The following is a 19,548-nucleotide window of genomic DNA, read 5'->3' as shown; positions in this document are numbered from 1 at the left end:
TTCTCTTGCCTCAGCCTCCCAAGTAGCTGGGGTTACAGGCGCCCGCCACCATGCCCGGCTAATTTTGTATTTTTAGTAGAGACGGGGTTTCTCCATGTTGATCAGGCTGGTCTTGAACTTCTGATCTCAGGTGATCCACCCGCCTTGGTCTCCCAAAGTGCGGGGATTACAGGCATGAGCCACTGCGCCTGGCCTGTTATTGTTTCTTTAAAAAAAAAATGAAACAGTGCAAATGTTTCAGAGCAGTTTTGTCAGAGTTTTTCATTTGCCATTTTTTCAGGCATATTGCCTCCCAGCTTTAGTTTTCTACTAATGGGTCAATAGCATTTGTGGTAGATGCATTTTTTTTTTTTTTGGAGACGAAGTCTCGCCTTGTTGCCCAGGCTGAAGTGCAGTGGCGCAATCTCAGCTCACTGCAACCTTTGCCTCTGGAGTTCAAGTGATTCTCCTGCCTCAGCTTCCGGAGTAGCTGGGATTACAGGCATCTGCCACCACGCTCGGCTAATTTTTTTTGTATTTTTAGTAGAGTTGGGTTTCACCATGTTGGCCAGGCTGGTCTTGAACTCCTGACCTCTCAGGTGATCCACCCGCCTCAGCCTCCCAAAGTGCTGGGATTACGAGCGTGAGCCACTGTGCCCGGCCAGTAGATGCATTTTTCAGGCATTGAGATGAAAGGAGTTAGGGGTACAGGAAATGACACTTGATGCTTACTTTGTTTCTGGCACATTAAAATCCTCCCCATAACCCTCTGAAGTGGAGGATTTATTATCTCCATCTTAAAAGTGAGACTCAGAATGCTGGGCGCGGTGGCTCACACCTGTAATCCCAGCACTTTGGGAGGCCGAGGCGAGCAGATCATGAGGTCAGGGATCAAGACCATCCTGGCTAACATGGTGAAATCCCGTCTCTATTAAAAATACAAAAAATATTAGCCAAGCGTGGTGGCAGGCGCCTGTAGTCCCAGCTACTCGGGAGGCTGAGGCAGGAGAATGGTGTGAACCCGGGAGGTGGAGCTTGCAGTGAGCCGAGAGAGCACCACCGCACTCCAGCCTGGGCGACTGAGCCAGACTCCGTCACAAAAAAAAAAAAAAAAAAAAAAAAAAAAAAGTGAGACTAAGTGAGACTCAGAGAGATTAAGTAACTTGTCCAAAGTAACACAGCTAATAAATAGGATTTGAACCCAGCTGTCTGTCCACAGCCCTGTGTTCTTTCTACCACGTGAGGAAAATGGAAATGCTTAAGGTGAAGCCCCAAGTGGGAGGTTGTGAGCCCTGGAATCTAGACCCAGCTGCCATTTATAAACTCCTCAACTTAGCTTGAATCATGGGTCTGTTTCCTCTCCTAGATAATGGAGATAATGATGTCTTTCCTGCCTACTTCACTGGGCTGTAGTGACAGGAGAAAGGGAACTAGCATTAAAGCACCTGCTTCCTGCCTGGCACTTAGCATCCACAAGCTCATTTCACTTCTTTCTACACAGTTTAAATGGGATAATGTATGTGAAGGTTCTGTGTCTGAAGGGCCAGTGCACATGTGAGCCATTGCTAATCATGATGTTAACAAGCACCCAGGGCTCATTCTCTCTGAGTCAGTGTCCTTAGCAAAGGGAAGTGAATTCTGATGTTGAAATCTCTGTCCTCCCCTAAGCTAACATCTTTCTTAACCCTTCAGGGTGCATGCCATGATTTCTTTTTGTAAGTGGAGCGCCTCTCTTGGAAAGTTCATTTTAAAGGCCCGTGTCAGCAGCTTCAGTCACGCCTGCTGTTCTGCATCATTCTCGATCCTCGCAGGAGGGTGGATGAGAGAGGGAGTGAAATTTTCCATGGCTATGCCCCCTTCCACGGAGTGGGGTGAAAATGGCTGGGATGGTTACCAGTGGTTACTGGTGCCCCCTGCCACGACTGGCCTGTTCACTTGGGCATGCCCAGTCTTGAGTTTGTTTTTTGTGCATGTTCTGTTGGGAGCAGGAGCTGGGGCTGGGGTCGGGCACAGAAATGTGTGTGAGTTGAGTGCAGTGCCAGGCCATTGAGTTCTTTCCTTGGCTGGAGGGCTTTGAGCCAGGGAAGCTTGGCGAGGCTGTGTGCTCTCTGCTGATGACATGTCCTCCTGCTCTGCGGGGGTCCAACTTTGGGAGCCGCTGAGAGCTTCAAGGCCCGCTGGGTCCACAAGAAGGAGAATCCAGGACCAGTGTCTGGACAGTGTTTGAGCAGGAGCGCCCGCCCTGTGCAGCCAGCCTGGCTACCCTCATAGGAAGGGCTCTTCCCTCTGGGCAGTGGTGGAGAGGCCCTGGAGGCTGGATGCGGGTTCTCAGCAGCCTCAGGCAAGAGTCTGAGGGACCCCACTGGGTGTCTGATGTCTGGTCTCTGGGACCAGGTGCCTTCCCATTTCCATCCCAGCCTGACCAGAGTCCCACGCACTCATGTCAGGCACCATGTTTGGGAGTGAGCATTTGAGGGCCTGGGTTCCTGTCATGACTCCTGGGAACCTCTGTCTTCTGACAGACATCCATAGACCCAGGCTTGTAGTGGAAGCAGCCGGAAGAGGTGCTGTGCGGTGTCCTCCCCATCCCCCAAATGGAGGGTGGTGTTCTTCTGGCACTGACGTTTGACCGGAGCAGTAAAGCAGTGGTGATTTGGAGGCAGCACCTAAGAGAAGGGGACAGGATTATAGAGATGTGTGTGTGTGTGTGTGTGTGTGTGTGTGTGTGTGTGTATGCGTATGAGTACGTGTGTGTATGTGAGTGTGTGTGAGAGTGTGTGTGTGAGAGTGTGTGTGTGAGAGTGTGTGTGTAGAGAGAGGGAAGAGGGGAAAAGGAAGGAGGAGAGAAAAGATCTGGAGATGCTGTGGAGAGGAGGACAGAAATAGAAAAGTTGAAAGGCCACAGACTTTGGCCAAATCCCCAAAGAGCAAGAGTCAGCCTTTCTTCCTGGGTTTCTGGCAGACATCTGGAGCAAATGGGCAGGAGTGATTTCTCCGATGCCCGTTCTTCCTCCCTCTCTCCTTCTACCCACTGCCCATTCCCAGACTCTTTCCGACGGAGACAGGAGTGGTCCAGTGGAGTGCCAGGAGGGGCTAGTCTGAACGAGGAAGATACGTTTTGCTCAGTGAGGTGCTGGGTTCTCTGGGCCCCTGGAAGTTTTCTGCAGGTGTCTCTTGACATGTGCTTTTCTCCAGTGCCTCCAGGCCACCTAAAGGCCCACAGTCCAGAGGGGCATGTCTGCTGAGTCCTGCACCAGGTGCCTGCCTGACTGGGCAGTGTGCCAGGTACCAGGGAGCTGACTTCTCCCTTGGCAGCCCAGCCCCAGGCCTAGGGTCTTTGCTGGTTCAGTGGCCCCTTCTGATCTCCTGAGGACCAGTGGAAAGAAAGGGCTTCCCTTCACCGTCCTCATTCATGTAAGATCCAGGAGGCCCCGGTTTCAGTTCCAGCCTTGCCTCAACTGTACCCCCCTTTTGGCCCCAGTATTCATGTCTCTTCTGAGAGGGGTTGTACCCCATGATGACTCATGAACCTGAACGAAAGGAGGAAAACCCTCCCTCCATAGCAGCTTGAGGACGAGGCCGTCCTCTGTGTCTGCAGCCTGCTTTTTGATTTGAGCTTCTAAGCTTTGTTTGGGTTCAAGCTTGATTGTCCTGAAACGTTGGGGTTTTTGGATCAGTGTCTGTGTGCTGAGCTGCACCTGGAGTTAGAAGGCAGGATAGCTGTGGAGTTATGGAGAGCTGCCTTTTCAAGAAGCTTCTGCTTGTCCAGCTGGAAAACCCCAACAGCTCTACTAGGATCTGCCTTCTGCAGAGCAGGGGACCAGCCTTCCTTAAGGGGCAGGGATGATTGTATGGAGGAGCCTTAGACTTGCAGGTATAAAACCTCACTCCCCCAGCTGTGTGCTTTGAACTAATCACTTAGCTTCTTGGACCCTCAGTTTCTGTGTCTGTAAAATGGGGATTAAGAACATCTCCCTGACAGTTTTGAAGGTTAAATGACATACTGGATCTTGATACACTGATATACTGTAAACCACAAGAGAATTATATAGTATTATTCCAGGACCCAGCATTTTTTGAATTCCTTCTTTGTGTCGAGCAACTGGGTGAGTTCCAAAGGTCTATTCAATATGTTTTCTTTCCCTGGGGAACTCACACAGTATCATAGGAGATGGACAACTCCTATGTGGATAATCATGATGTGTGGGGAGTGTGGTCGTTGGGGCATGTCCAAAATGCTGGAGTAGCAATGTGCCTTTTTAAAAATTAAAATTAAAAAAATTTTTTTGAGACGGAGTCTTGCTGCATTGCCCAGGCTGGAGTGCAATGGCGCGATCTTGTCTCACTGCAATCTCCTCCACCTCCTGGGTTTGAGCTATTCTCCTATCTCAGTCTCCTGAGTAGCTGGGATTACAGGCCTGCCCCACCATGCCCAGCTAATTTTTGTATTTTTGGTAGAGACCGGGTTTTACCACGTTGGCCAGGCTGGTCTTGAACTCCTGACCTCAAGTAATCCACTCGCCTCGGCCTCTCAAAGTTCTGGGGTTACAGGCGTTAGCCACTGCTCCCGGCCTAAAATTAAAATTAAAAAATATTTTAGAGGTGCGATCTCACTATGTTGCTCAGGCTGGTCTTGATCTTTTGGATCTAAGCAATCCTCCTGCCTCGGCCTCCCAAAGTGCCAGGATACAGGCGTGAGCCACTGTGCCAGCTAGAAATGTGGCTTTTATTGTATGATCTTGCACTTGCTCCCCCATTCTCCACACAGCAGACACACAACTCTCATCATAGTTGTAATCAGTAAAGCTGTCCCAAGGCTCACTGTGCTGTGGGATCCCGCTTGTATTTGTTTATGTGGCTCATCAGGCCCTATGTGGTTGAGCTCTGGCCAGTCTTCCCAGGCACACCGTCTGCTCGTTCATCACAAAACCACCCTCCCTCCCCTTTGGCCTTCACACATGCCCTTGCTTGTGCCTGGGAATGCTCTCCAACTTCGCCTCTCCAGGAAGCCGTCTCTTCCATGCTTGCACCATGGCTGTCTCTCCCCGCAGACCCAGGGCACTATGATGGCAAGGACTGCTGATGAGTGCCGCCAACCAGAGTAGGGCATGGCTTGTCTCTCCTCCCAAGGGCCATGTTTCTGGCCATTTTCTTTTTCCTTTAAAACATATATATATATGTTTTTTAAATATATATATGTTTTTTATATATATAAAGAGCCTTCTGTGTGCAAGGCTCCATATATATATGTGTGTGTGTATATATATATATATATTTTTTTTTTTGATACTGGATCTCACTTTGTCACCCAAGCTGGGGTGCAGTGGCACGATCATAGCGCCCTGCAACCTCTGCTTCCCCAGCTCAAGCAATCCTCCTGCCTCAGTCTCCTGAGTAGCTGGGACTACAGGGGCGTATCACCACACCTGGCTAATTTTTGTATTTTGTTAGTGATGAGATTTCGCCGTGTTGCCCAGGCTAGTCTCGAACTCCTGGCCTCAAGCAATCTGCCTGCCTTAGCCTCCCAAAGTGTTGGGATTACAGGCGTGAGCCACTGCTCCTGGCCAATTGTTAATTTTTTTTTTTTTTAGAGACAGTCTCACTCTGTCACTTAGGCTGGAGTGCAGTGGTGCAGTCATGGCTCAGTGCAGCCTCAACCTCTTGGGCCCAAGTGATCCTCTTGCCTCAGCCTGTAGCTGAGACTACAGGTGTGCATCACCACGCTGGGCTAATTTTTATTTTTTGTAGAGACGGGGTTGTTGCCCAGGCTAGTCTCAAACTCCTGGGCTCAAATGATCCTCCTGCCTTGGCCCTGCAAAGTTCTGGGATTACAGGTATCAGCCTCCATGTCCGGCCTCTTCTGGCAATTTCTATTCTGGCTCTTGGTGGTTTCTGATTGCCCGTCTTTGAGCTGCTTTATTGTAAAGGGAAAAAGGTGGTAGGGCTAGTGGTTAGGAGTTGGGGCAAGGATCATCCTCGGGCGCAAAGAGTGTTGGCAGACACTTTGGGAGGCCTAATGGGTGGATCACTTCAGGTCAGGAGTTTGAGACCAGCCTGACCAACATGGTGAAACCCTGTCTCTACTAAAAATACAAAAATTAGCATGCCTGTAATCCCAGCCACTCAGGAGGCTGAGGCAGGAGAATCACTTGAACCCGGGAGGTGGAGGTTACAGTGAGCCAAGATTGCGCCACTGCATTCCAGCCTGGGTGACAGAGAGAGACTATGTCAAAAAAAAAAAAAAAAAAAAAAAAAACCCCGAAAAACAAACAAACAAAAAAAACACCACTGTTAAGGTATTTTCAGCCTTGTGGGGCTGTAAATCTGTCTCCCTATCCACTGGGAGCCTTCTGTGTGCAAGGCTCCATGTGAGGCACTGGGAAGGTCAAGGTGACATGCATGGAAAGCAGAGATCCAGGCCAGACCCTGCCTCCGGGTCAGTGCTGAAAGAGGGGTGATATCCAGCGTGAGGGACTTGGACATCTTCAGGAGGAAGTGACAGTTGATTTGAACTTTGAAGGTTAGGTGAGCTGGGAAGAAAAGGAAGGGCATTTCAGGTAGAGGTGACAGCAGAAGGAGGAGAGCCTGGAGCACCTACCAGGAATGGTAGAGGTGGTTTGGCCGGAGTTCAGAGAGCACAGAGCCACACCTGCAGAGGGTAGGTGCCTTGGCATTGAGGAGGCATTGCCAGGCTTTGGGCAGAGGCATGACTTGATTAGACTGCACTTTAAGAGGCTAATGCTACAGTGTGTAGAAGATGGATTGGAAGGGAGAGACTGAAGACAAACTGTTACAGTGGATGATCATCAGCAATCCAGGCACACAGAGCAGCAGAAAGAGTGGATGGTGAAACACAAGGACCTTCCTCGGTGAACTCCACAGGGACAGTGCCATCAGGACAGGTGTCTAGCCCAATGCTAGGCACCTAGCTGGTGCCCAGTGAATACTTTTTGGGAGAATAAATGCGAAGATAACCATGAAGGATGAACAACTAGTGATAGCCAGTGACAACCCAGGGTGCCTGAGGTTAGGAGCTGGGCAGCTTGAGGAGAACGGGGAACCCAGGAAGAGGAACAGGTTGGGTCAGGCCTGGTGAAGGATGGGAGTAGCCTGACTCGGAGGTACAGGGCCCATGGCCTGGCTCACAGGCCTAGCACATGTGTATGGGAGCCCAGGGCTGTCTCCATACATTGAGGTTGGACTTAAGGTTTCTGCACTCTGGGCCTGCCACCATGTGTTCTCAGAAGAGTCCTAGCCCTTTGGCCGCCATTTCTACCTTTCTAGAAGTCTTGCCCATGGATACCTACCAGTACTACTGTCTCATATTAATAATAATAACTGATGTTTATTGAGCACTTACGGTGTTCCAAGTTCTTCTTACTCATTTGAACTTATCCTATATGTTAGGTCCTATCTATCATCTCAGTTTTTCAGTTGAGGAAACTGAAATTCACACAGCTATTAAGCTGTGGGGCTAGCATTGAACCTAGTTGGCTGGCTCCAGAGCCCTTGTTCGTAGCCTCTCTGTCATTCCCATCCCAGCGAGAGTGAGCCAGCCAGTTCTCATTGAGGGAAGGAGGCTTGAGGTGTTCCTGATACTGGAGGAAACCTGCCTCCATCAAGTACTTGGGGGTTGAAGAGCAGCTTCCATGTCATATTTGAGGTTTGGAAAGGATCTTAGAGATATTGGGTTCATTTTACAGGCCAGGAACTAGGGCTCAGAGCATTTGCAAACCTGCTCTAGGTGACATGGTTGATGGCAGTTGAATGACCTTCCACCATGCAATGTGCCAGCGTGCGTGTTCTGTGCCTGTGGGAGCTGGCCGTCTCAGTGGGTGGGTGCCTCACCCTGCCCTGTCCTCCCCCTCGACCTCACTCTCCTTCCTTCTCATTCTCCTCCAGATTGACAAGTATCTCTATGCCATGCGGCTGTCCGATGAAACTCTCATAGATATCATGACTCGCTTCAAGAAGGAAATGAAGAATGGCCTCTCCCGGGATTTTAATCCAACAGCCACAGTCAAGATGTTGCCAACATTCGTAAGATCCATTCCCGATGGCTCTGGTAAGTCTCTCACCCAGAGATTGAACCCTGAGGGCTAAATGTTCTGTGAAATCTTCCTTCGAACTTCATTTGTTCATACATTTGCTCATTCATTCATTCACCATTCCATCAGTCTGCTCTCCCATCCATCCACCCATCCATCCATCCATCCACCCATCCATCCATCCATCCATCCAATATGTGTCTACTGAGTATCTACCATATGCCAGGCACTGGGGATACCATGGTTGGACAAGGCTGACCTGCTCTCATCGACTTTACTGTCTAGTGGCTTGTGATACTTTAGAAAGTGTAGTGTTTATGGGTCTTGCAGATGCTCTGTGGGTTGCTCTTATGTCTTCAGAACATGAAGAACTCCAGAACAAATGAAGGGTTCATTTTAGGGAAATCTCTCCATCAGGGAATCAAAGCTTTCCTCTCTTCTTACCCCAGATAATAGCAATGGACAGGTGGGTCTCAGACTTAGAGGCAGGGATTCCAGTCCCTCTTTGGACAGATTTCACAGATACAGAATTGAGGCAGCCCCCAAAACAAAGAAATACAAAGGGGAGGTAGAATTGAAAGAAAAATTTTATCCTTTCATTCTGCATCCTGTGGCTCATAGCCTGCAGTGGGGTGCTGGGGTAGGGCTCCCTGAAGATTGTCCGTTTCTGCTCCCCAGAGGAGTGGCATCAGCCACTGCACCTGGCTGAGTGGAGACTGGGAGGCTGCAGTCTGGCCTATTCAGTGGAAGCTGTTCTCCCTGGTGGACCTGCAGTTACTAGTTTGTGGAGGTGAATGCTGTGCTTGCTCCAGCGTGGCGCCCTCACAGGAATCCCCTGTTAGCTGTGTTCTGTGCTCTAGGGTGGGGCTTACCTGCTCTAGGCAGCAGAGGGAGGGAGAGCAGGAGGAAGTCAGGTTGTGAGTACACGCCCAATGAGTACAGCCTTCACACACCCCAGAGATTTCTTCCCCACCCTGGAGGCTCTTATTTAAACAAGTGATTTGGGGCCTCTTGTATGCAGCCTGCAAAATGGACTCCAGGAAGCTGCAGCTGTTGCAGCTGACGTTCTTGAAAGATGGGCAAGTGGGAGTAGACTGGTTGCAGCAGGAGAAGACCTCTGCTGTCTGCCTGCAGTCATCCTGAATGAGATTTGGGCACTAATAAAGAGGCCGTGTGCTGTTCACTGTGGCCGTGGGTGGGGTCTACTTCATGCTCACATATTAGCATGTGTATCTCTGATGTAAGCCTACTCCACCTCCACCCTTTTGTTTAGATGTTGATTACTAGCACCTACTTTTAGCTTTTTAAGAACTACTGAAGAGATTCTGGTCATCAGAGTAAATAGACTGTGGTCTACCCTGGGTGTATTCTCTTGTCTCTGGCCGGAGAAGAAAGAACTTTATATATAGTTCACTCTTGCTTTTTCTCAGACATGGATGTCACCTATAGCCAGGAGCATTGGAACCTTTCCAGGATGAGGAGAGCTCTGTGGCAGAGGCATGACTCCAACTGCTTCCAGCTGAGAGAAGAGGAAAATGGGGGGGGAGGGGAGGGGGTATGGGCAGCGCCCAGGAGAGCACCTGCTTTGGCTTTGCTTGGGAGAGCTCAGAAGGATATCTGATCCCTGGGAGGCACCTGGCCCTGCATGACTGGCTCAGAGCAGACACAGGGGAGGAGACGCTTCGCCTCCTTCCCATTGAGCCCTGCTCTCAAGCCAGGTGACCTGTGTCAGCAGGGGTGCTCTCCCTCTCTCCTTCGCAAACTGTTTCCAGGATTGAGGGTCTCAAAGTGTGATCCAAGTGCAACAGAAATCCAGCCTTTTGCCATATTGGCTACTCCTCCAAATAAGGCTCAGAACTCATACTCATTTGTGAAATTTATTTTTCACCCCCTTTTAGAGATTCATATAAATGGCACCCTCCATTCCAAATATTTATGGGTGGATTCAGTTCATGTGCCCCAGAGCCCACACTTTGCTTGGAATGGTTCCTACAGCCCCGCAAAGACATAGCTGTTGATGCTAAGGACTTGGATCCTCGACCCCCAGTCCACTCCCTGTCCCTTCGTGTCCTGCCGGGCTTCCGGGCTTCCGGGCTTCCGTCTTCACCTCCCCCTCCCTCTGGGCTCCTTTATCATCCAAGAATCAGGAGATCCCTGGAGTAATCAGAATTTGGGCCCTCCTAATAGTAAATCCATAGTGCTGTTCCCTTTTCGAAATGTTAATCACTGCTTCAACTGTAGTAATTAGTGACAGAATTAGTGGCAATCCCAAACCTCGGAGGGATAAATTGGTGCTCACCGTGGTGGAGAAATGCCTAAGTGCTGATGTGATTTCCAAGGCAGAGGGAGGAAACAAGCTTTCCTTTCTCACTGACCTCGACCCTGGTCGACTAGACACAGAGTTTCGGAACTCAGCTGACTTTCCAGAAGCATTTCTGAAGACATATCTGATACATACATTCTGAGACCTATCAGCCCATTTTTAATTAGTTTTTTTCTCTTTTGGACATTTTTTTATGGCCAGGTGAGTTTTTTTGTTTTTGATATTTTGTAGAGATAGGGTTTTGCCATGTTGCCCAGACTGGTCTCGAACTCCTAGGCTCAGGCGATCCTCCCACCTCCCAAAGTGCTGGGATTACAGGCATGAACCACTACACCTGGCTTGTTTTTATTTTTATTTTTCAGTTGCTCTTCAGTTATCTGTACATCATTAAAAATCCCCAGAAACCTAAAGTGGCTTTTCGCTGCTGCATATCATTTCTGAGGTAGTGGATGAATGAATAATAAAGAAGGAAACTATTGAAGCCTTTTAACACTGGTGATTTGGCTAAATAGAATTCCCTCTTCAAAGCTACTGTAGGGAGCAAGGGAAAACATCCCCTTTGCCCTCTGAATGTTGGCTGAAAAATCAGCTCACAAAAGGCAGATTAATAGGAGAAAGGGCATGCACATTTGTTAACATGCATGTGGGAGAATCACAGACTGATTACCCAAGTATCCTGGTGGGGCCCAGATACTTACATTTCCTCTTTCTTCCTGTGTTGCCCAGGCTGGAGTGCAGTGGCACGATCTCGGCTCACTACAAGCTCTGCCTCCCAGGTTCAAGTGATCCTCCTGCCTCAGTCCTCCTAAGTAGCTGGGATTATAGGCACCTGCCACCATGCCCGGCTAATTTTTGTATTTTTAGTAGAGATGGGGTTTTGCCATGTTGGCCAGGCTGGTCTCGAACTCCTGACCTCAGGTGATCCACCTGCCTCAGCCTCCCAAAATACTGGGATTACAAGTGTGAGCCACCGTGACCAGTCACGTTTTCTCTTTTCAGAGGGGAGGCAGGAGACAGGGAACAGTAAATGATTACTAGGGAGAATAAAGGCATCAGGGAACAGAGATTAACCAGTACCGGTTCTCTTTGGAATTGAATAAGAGACAGATTTTTTTTTTCTTTTTTTGAGACGGAGTCTCGCTCTGTCGCCTAGGCTGCAGTGTAGTGGCATGATCTCGGCTCACTGCACCCTCCGCCTCCTGGGTTCAAACAATTCTTCTGCTTCAACTTCCTAAGTAGCTGGGATTACAGGCACGCACCACCACGCCAGGCTAATTTTTGTATTTTTAGTAGAGACGAGGTTTCACCATATTGGTCAGGCTGGTCTCAAACTCCTGACCTTGTGATCTGCCCTTCTTGGCCCCTTAAAGTGCTGGGATTACAGGCGTGAGCCACCACGCCTGGTTTAGGAACAGACATCTTTAAAAACGTCCATTCAGGTGTGGTCAGATACTTCAGTTTTCTTTTCTGCAATAGATAATGAGATAACAGGGAGGATAAGGATAAAGTTCTCCCTGGAGGGTCTGTGTGGTCTTTATGTAGATAGGAGACAAGCATTTTCCAGCATCTGTTGATCTTTAAGGGCCTTTAGTTCAAAATATTTATTATACGAGGGAGCCATATTTTGGGGTGAAATATTGGTTTCCCTCACTACCCAGTCTCTTGGGAATTGCTTTCCCTCTGTGCCCAGCCTCCCGCATTCGCGAAGTGTCCTGTTTTTCTCCTTTTCTCATTTATACCTAAGGATATTGTAAGCACTAATTAGAAAGCTTTTGGAGGCTAAATAGGAATCGATATTTCTTGGTTTTGGCTTCATTGTTCCTAGCACAGTCTTTACCCAAAAGAGAAGTTTTTATCCAAAGGAGAAGTAAAAAAAAATATTTTCTGGAAGCTTGGATGTGCCATTATCTTTTTTCACGCAAAACAGAGCCATTTACAGTGTAGTCACGGTTATTTTGGGAACCTAAATATTCATACTACTGTTTTCCAGTCAACGGAAGGAAAATATTTACCTTCTCTTCTTGCAGCATTTGGGTGGTCTCAGTTTTCTTATATGGAAAGATTGCTGGGTTATCTCAAATGTTCTCTCCATCTGTGAAACCTCCTGAGTGTCTCGTGTTCTCGTCAGGTTTTTGAAGAAGATGTGGAGTTCCCATCATGCAGCTGGATTGTAGATGGGCAGGAATGCCTGTGTATCTCATGTACAGAATTAATTCATTGAGGCTGGGCACGGTGGCTCATGCCTGTAATCCCAGCACTTCGGGAGGCTGAGGCAGGCGGATCACCTGAGGTCAGGAGTTTGAGACTGGCCTGGCCAATATGGCAAAGCCCTGTCTCTACTAAAAATACAAAAATTAGCTGGGCGTGGTGGCCAGTGCCTGTAATCCCAGCTACCAGGGAGGCTGAGGCACGTGAATCACTTGAACCTGGGAGGCGGAGTTGCAGTGAGCCAGAGCCGAGATCATGCCACTGCACTCCAGCCTGGGCAACAGAGACTCTGTCTCAAAAAAAAAAAAAAAAAAAAAAAAAAAAAAGATCAATTCATTGAGCTGGACTCAGGCAGGCATTTCCTGCAGGCAGAGTTTTTGCTTGCCCTGTATTCCAGCACAGGCTGGTACTTGAGACACATCTGTCCTGTGTTTGTTTTCCATTATTTGCTGGTAATAATGGCTGTCATTAGAAAGTGGAGAATTGCCAGTAGCCCTTCGGATGTTTTGTTTAATGACCGTTCTCTGGAGCGGTTCTCCAGGCTTCAGTGGAAATGGGAAATGTGAGGAAAGGTCACAAGTAGGAGGCCCCAGTAGCAGGAAGGAAGGTTTGAGACCAAAGATTGAAAGAGGAAGTTGGGAGAACACCTATTACTGCAGAAAGAGGCTGAGCTTATAGCCAAAGAGAAAGGGAAATAAAAACCTAGAACACCGAATCAGTCTCTGGGTGTGCCACTCCCAAACTGTGTGAACTTGGAGAAGCCATTTAACTTCCGAGCCTCCATTTCCTCATGTGTAAAATGGCCACGGTAATCCCTGCCCCGCCTGCCTCACCAGGCTATCATCAGGATCAAATGAGAGTCTTTGGAAACTGCAAACCACCATGAGTTACGGTGGGTCATCATCATCCTCATCCGTCTTATGATATAATAACTGGCTTTGTAAGAATTCCTTGGAAAAATCTTTCCCAACCAATGGAGCCAGTCCAAGGACCCCACCCAGCAGGCCTGAATGTGTAAGCCGAGCCCCTGCAGGAAGGATGCAGAGTTTTTCAGGATTCGCTGGCATCTCTGTGATGTTACAGGGGAAGGAGGCAGAGAAAAGGGGCAAGCCAAGGCAGGCTGTCTCACCCCCACCCCTGAGCTAGCCACACAAAATGTGGGGGAGACGACGGCAGGCTGCAGCTCCAGTCCCTCAGCAAGGTGGTGACTGGACACGACAGCTCTGAATCAGGGAGCCAACCCGAGGAAAAAGGGACTGATAGGGCCCTTTTGTTATGGAGGGCACGTGGGTATTTGGGGGATTCATTTCCTGACAAAGAATATTGAACTTGGAAACCTTCTGGTTGTAGCTGAAAGAAATCTAACTCAAATTTGTTTAAGAAAAAAAGAGAATTCTAGTTTCCTCTAACTGGGAAGTCTCACTGTGAGTTGACTTCTGTATCTAGGGATTCATCTGTCTCTTACTAGTTCAGTCAGCTCCTTTCCTGTGTGTTGGCTTCCTTCATAGGCCATCTCTCCTCTTACAGGGGTGGGGCCGACCCCTGCAGCCCTAGGCTGAGCCCTCCCCTTATAGCCAGCAATCTCTGTGCAAACAGCAGGCCTTGCTCCCTGTGGGACCTGGGATGGTCTTGGAGAGGGCTGGGATTGACTGACTTGGGTTATGTGCCCATGCTGAACCAATCATGATGGACAAGATGGGTGACTTGGGACACCCCTGGAGCCCATGCCTGGATCACACATTGGTACCCCTGGAGCTAGAGTGGGGATTCAGCCCTACTTCCAACCTCATAGGCGAAAAATGGAAGAGTAGTTTTCTAAAGAGATGCTAGACATCCAGAAAAGTTTATCAGTTATCCATCATTCCTCAGTGTCTTTTGCCCAACAGGGTATAGGACCAGCACTTTGGGAGGCCAAGGTTGGCGGATCACGAGGTCAAGAGATCGAGACCATCCTGGCCAAAATGGTGAAACCCCGTCTCTACTAAAAATTACAAAAATTAGCTGGGCGTGGTGGCACACGCCTGTAGACCCAGTTACTCGGGAGGCTGAGGCAGGAGAATGGCTTGAACCCGGGAGGTGGAGGTCGCAGTGAACCAAGATTGCATAACTGCATTCCAGCCCGGGCAACAGTGTGAGACTCAGTCTCAAAAAAGCAAACAAATAAAAACATGAAATAAATAAATGTTTAGGTGAATATTGAAACAGTAAATTAAGTAAAATATTAAAATAAAAAGTACCCATCATTTCATCTCAGTGTAGTATTTGCTTTTGTGCCCCTTTTTCCTCTATGCACAAGTAGTTTATAGTTGTTTATCAGACTGAGTTTTCACTGTCTTCATTAAAGAATGAAGCAAAATAAAACCAAAGCGGGCCAGGCGCAGTGGCTCACGCCTGTAATCCCAGCACTTTGGGAGGCCAAGGTGGGCAGATCACGAGGTCAGGAGATCTAGACTATCATGGCTAACATGGTGAAACCCCATCTCTACTAGAGACAAAAACAACAACAACAACAACAAAAAACCCCAAAAAATTAGCCGGGCATGGTGGCTGGCGCCTGTAGTCCCAGCTACTCGGGAGGCCGAGGCAGGAGAATGGCGTGAACCCAGGAGGCGGAGCTTGCAGTGAGCCGAGATTATGGCCACTGCACTCCAGCCTGGGCGACAGAGCGAGACTTCGTCTCAAAATAAATAAATAAAAATAAATAAATAAATAAATAAAAGAAACCAAAGCTAGGCCAGGCACAGTGGTTCACACCTGTAATCCCAGCACTTTGGGGGGCCAAGGCGGGTGGATCACCTGAGGTCAGGAGTTCGAGACCAGCCTGGCCAACGTGGCGAAACCTCGTCTCTACTAAAAATACAAAAATGAGCTGGACGTGGTGATGGGCCCCTGTAATCCCAGCTTCTCGGGAGGCTGAGGCAGGAGAATCGCTTGAACCTGGGAGGCGGAGGTTGCAGTGAGCTGAGATCGCGCCTCTGCACTCCAGCCTGGGCAACAAGAGTGAGACTCCGTGTCAAAAACAAAAACAAAAAAACCCAAAGCTATAAGGAATCGTGGAAGTTGAAGAACCCCAGAAAAGAAGTGTAGCCATTCCTGATGTGCTGAAGTGTCTCTCTCGCCCCCTCTTTCCCTGGGGATCCTTGTCCCTGAGTTCTGTCCAGGAGGCAGTTTTCATGGTTATACATTATGGTTTCGGATTCAAATGCTGACTCTGCCACTTACTGGTTGTGTGTTTGGACAAGGTATCTAACCCCTCTTTACCTTTACTTGCTCATCTGTAGAGTGGGCGTCATGACAGTACTGACTTCATAGGGTTGCGAGGATTGAAAGTAAAAGGATACGTGTAAGCACTTAGTGATTGGTACAGAAAGACTCAGTGACTATGTTAGCTGATGGACGGTCAAATAAAATGTTTCTGATATTCTAGTGACTCACTCACCTGTGAGGAGCCACTTCATACTGAATTCAATTTTTTCAATTTTTTTTGAGACAAAATCTTGCTCTGTTACCCAGGCTGGAGTGCAGTGGCACGATCTCGGCTCACTACAACCTCCGCTTCCTGGGTTCAAGTGATTCTCCTGCCTCAGCCTCCTGAGTAGGTGGGATTACAGGTGCCTGCCACTACGTGTATTTTTAGTAGAGACAGGGTTTCTCCATGTTAGCCAGGCTGGTCTCAAACTCCTGACCTCAAGCGATCCATCCGCCTCAGCCTCCCAAAGTGCTAGGATTACGGGCATGATCCACCGCGCCCGGCCGGTTGTTTTTTTTAAAAAACAGAGCGAGACTCCGTCTCAAAAAAAAAAAAAAAAAAAAAAAAAACTGATATGTGAAATAGTAAGAAGTATACATGTTGGTCTCTGCCCCTGGTCTCTAGCATGATCCACCGCGCCCGGCCGAATTCAATTTTTTAACCTAGTGGTGGTGTAAATTACTATTGGAGTTAGGACTCCAATGGGAACCCAAAGAAAATTCTATATTGATTTGAACAATGCCACAAAGTCAGGGTCAGAATTTCCACCAAATCTATGATACCTGCTTCCCAGCATTCTCCCTTGTTCTCTCTCTTTCCTTTGGACCACAAATAATTTAAAACCAGTGGCTTCATGTGATATAGACATATAATGGAATATAATCGGTTCATAAAAAGGAATGAGGTACTGATCCACGCTACAGCATGGATGAGCCTCGAAAACCTTATGCCGGGTGGAAGAAGCCAGACACCAAGGACCTAATATTGTGTGATTCCATTTATATGAAATGTCTGGAATAGGAGCATCTGTAGATCAGAAAGTACATTAGTGGTTGCTGGGAGATAGAGAGGTTGGGAGGAAATGGTGAATGGTTGTTAATGGGTGTGGAATTTCTTTTGGGGTGATGAAAATTTTCTAAAATTAGATAGTGGTGATGGTTGCACAACTCTGTAAATATGCTGAAAACCACTGAATTTTTCACTTTAAAATGGGTAAAAATTGCATGCTGTGTTAATTATATCTCAGTAAAACTGTTATTAAAAAAAACAACCGGCCGGGCGCGGTGGCTCAAGCCTGTAATCCCAGCACTTTGGGAGGCCGAGACGGGCGGATCACGAGGTCAGGAGATCGAGACCATCCTGGCTGACACGGTGAAACCCCGTCTCTACTTTAAAAATACAAAAAAACTAGCCGGGCGAGGTGGCGGCGCCTGTAGTCCCAGCTACTCGGGAGGCTGAGGCAGGAGAATGGCGTGAACCCGGGAGGCAGAGCTTGCAGTGAGCTGAGATCCGGCCACTGCACTCCAGCCTGGGCGGCAGAGCGAGACTCCGTCTCAAAAAAAAAAAAAAAAAAAAAAAAAAAAAAAAAAAAAAAAAAAAAAAAACTGATATGTGAAATAGTAAGAAGTATACATGTTGGTCTCTGCCCCTGGTCTCTAGCATTTAGCTTCTAAAACCCTTGTAATTTCCTGAGTGATAGAGGTGCTAGGAGAATCTTTGATCCTGGTCCTGACGCAGAGCTCCTAAATCCCTTGGAATTTCCTGGGTGATAGGAGAGTGTCTTTTGTCCCTTGGTGGGCCCCTGGATAGCCTCAGGATGGGGGTGGTTGCCAGGGAAACCAACCATGTGATCAGAGGGTTGCTGTCAACCCCAACCCCCATGCCGCCTCTAGGGAGGGAGAGAGCCTGAAAATAGAGCGAATAAACCAATGGTCGATGATTTAATCAATCACAACTCTGTAATGGTGCTTCTACAGAAACCTGAAACAGGCCAGGTATGATGGCTCACGCCTGTAATCCCAGCATTTTGGGAGGCCCAGGCGGGTGGATCGCTTGAGCCTAAGAGTTTGAGACTAGCTTGGGCAACATGGTGAAACCCTGTCACTACACAAAATACAAAAAAGTTAGCCAGGTGTGGTGGCACATGCTGGTAGTTCCAGCTACTCGGGAGGTTGAGGTGGGAGGATCGCTTGAGCTCTGGAGGTTGAGGCTGCAGTAAGCTGTGATCATGCAACTGCACTGCACTCCAGCCTGGGTGAAAGAGTGAGACCCTGTCTCAAAGAACAAACAAACAAACAAACAAAACCAAAAAAAAAAAAAGCAAAAAGAAAAAAACCTAAAATGACTGAGTTCTGGTAGCTTCTGGCTAGCTGAACACATGGAGGTTCCTGGGTGCCACATCTGGAGAGGGCATGGAAGCTCCTGCTCTTTCTCCCATGCTCCTCCCTGTGCATCTCTTCCATCCAGTTCTTCATCTGTATTTATTGTAATATCCTTTATAGTAAATATGTAAATCTAAGTGGAGTGTTTTTCTGGGTCTGTGAGCTGCTCTAGCAAACTAATGGAACCCAAGAAGGGGGTTGTAGGAACCCCGATTTATAGTGGTGAGCCAGAAGCACAGGCCACAACCTGTGCTTGTGACTGGTGTCTGAATTTGCGGGGGAGGGCAGCCTCGTGTGAACGAGCCCTCAACCTGTGGGATATGATGCTGTCTCCAGGTAGCTAGTGAAAGAATTGAATTGAATTAGAGAGCATGGAGCTGGTGTTCACTGGAGAATTCACTGCAGAATTACTTGCTTGGTGTGTGTGGAAAAACCCACATGCATCCAGGGTCTCAGGTGTGTTCTGTGTTGTGGTGAGTAGAGAAAAGGAAAAACATACTCTGGTTTTTCCTCTGTGTGTATCTCACATGATGGCATAACTGCTTTGTGCTTAATAAACAGCAAGCAGGGGTGCTGTGTTAGTCCGTTTTCATACTGTTACAAAGAACTGCCTAAGACTGGGTAATTTATAAAGGAAAGAAGTTTAGTTGACTCACAGTTCAGCATGGTTGGGGAGGCCTCAGGAAACTTACAATCATGGTGGAAGGAGAAAATGCATCTTCCTCAAAGGTGACAGGAAGGAGAAGTGCTGAGCGAAGGGGGAAGAGCTCTTTGTAAAACCATAAGATCTCGTGAGAACCCACTCATTATCACAAGAACAGCATGGGGAAACCACCTCCATGATTCAGTTACCTTCACCTGGTCTCTTTCTTGATATGTGGGCATTATGGGGGTTACAACTCAAGATGAGATTTGGGTGGGGACACAAAGCCTAACCATTCAAGGTGCCTTGAATGAATGAATGGACCATCAGTCCCTGTGGCCTGGCAGCTACCAAGCATTTGCTGAGCTGTCCTGGGTGCCAAGGACAGAGAATCCCAAACTGTGGTCTTTCCCTCAAGGAACTTGAGAAAGAAGTTAGGAACAGGCCGGGTGCAGTGGCTCACGCCTGTAATCCCAGCACTTTGGGAGGCCAAGGCAGATGGATCACCTGAGGTCAGGAGTTTGAGACCAGCCTGACTAACATGGCAAAAGCCCATCTCTACTACAGAATACAAAAATTAGCCAGGCACGGTGGTGGGCACCTATAATCCTAGATACGCGAGAGGCTGAGGCAGGAGAATCACTTGAACCCGGGAGGTAGAGGTTGCAGTGAGCCAAGATCATGCCATTGCACTCCAGCCTGGGCAACAGAGCAAG

At 48.3% G+C, this 19,548-nt stretch overlaps 1 protein-coding gene across 4 annotated transcripts in view; it reads left to right on the top strand.

The window, feature by feature from the left end:
- Positions 1-19,548, top strand: part of HK1 (hexokinase 1) — a 131,109-nt gene that overhangs the window by 63,676 nt on the left and 47,885 nt on the right. For all 4 annotated transcript variants that reach the window (XM_050805211.1, XM_050805210.1, XM_050805212.1 and 1 more), the window contains one exon: positions 7,882-8,044. In XM_050805211.1, the coding sequence (XP_050661168.1) occupies positions 7,882-8,044 (163 nt within the window). The remainder of the gene's footprint in view (positions 1-7,881; positions 8,045-19,548) is intronic.

This window comes from Macaca thibetana, chromosome 9 (assembly GCF_024542745.1).
Source record: "Macaca thibetana thibetana isolate TM-01 chromosome 9, ASM2454274v1, whole genome shotgun sequence".
NCBI lineage: Eukaryota > Metazoa > Chordata > Mammalia > Primates > Cercopithecidae > Macaca > Macaca thibetana.
This window is presented reverse-complemented; position numbering and strand designations above follow the sequence as displayed.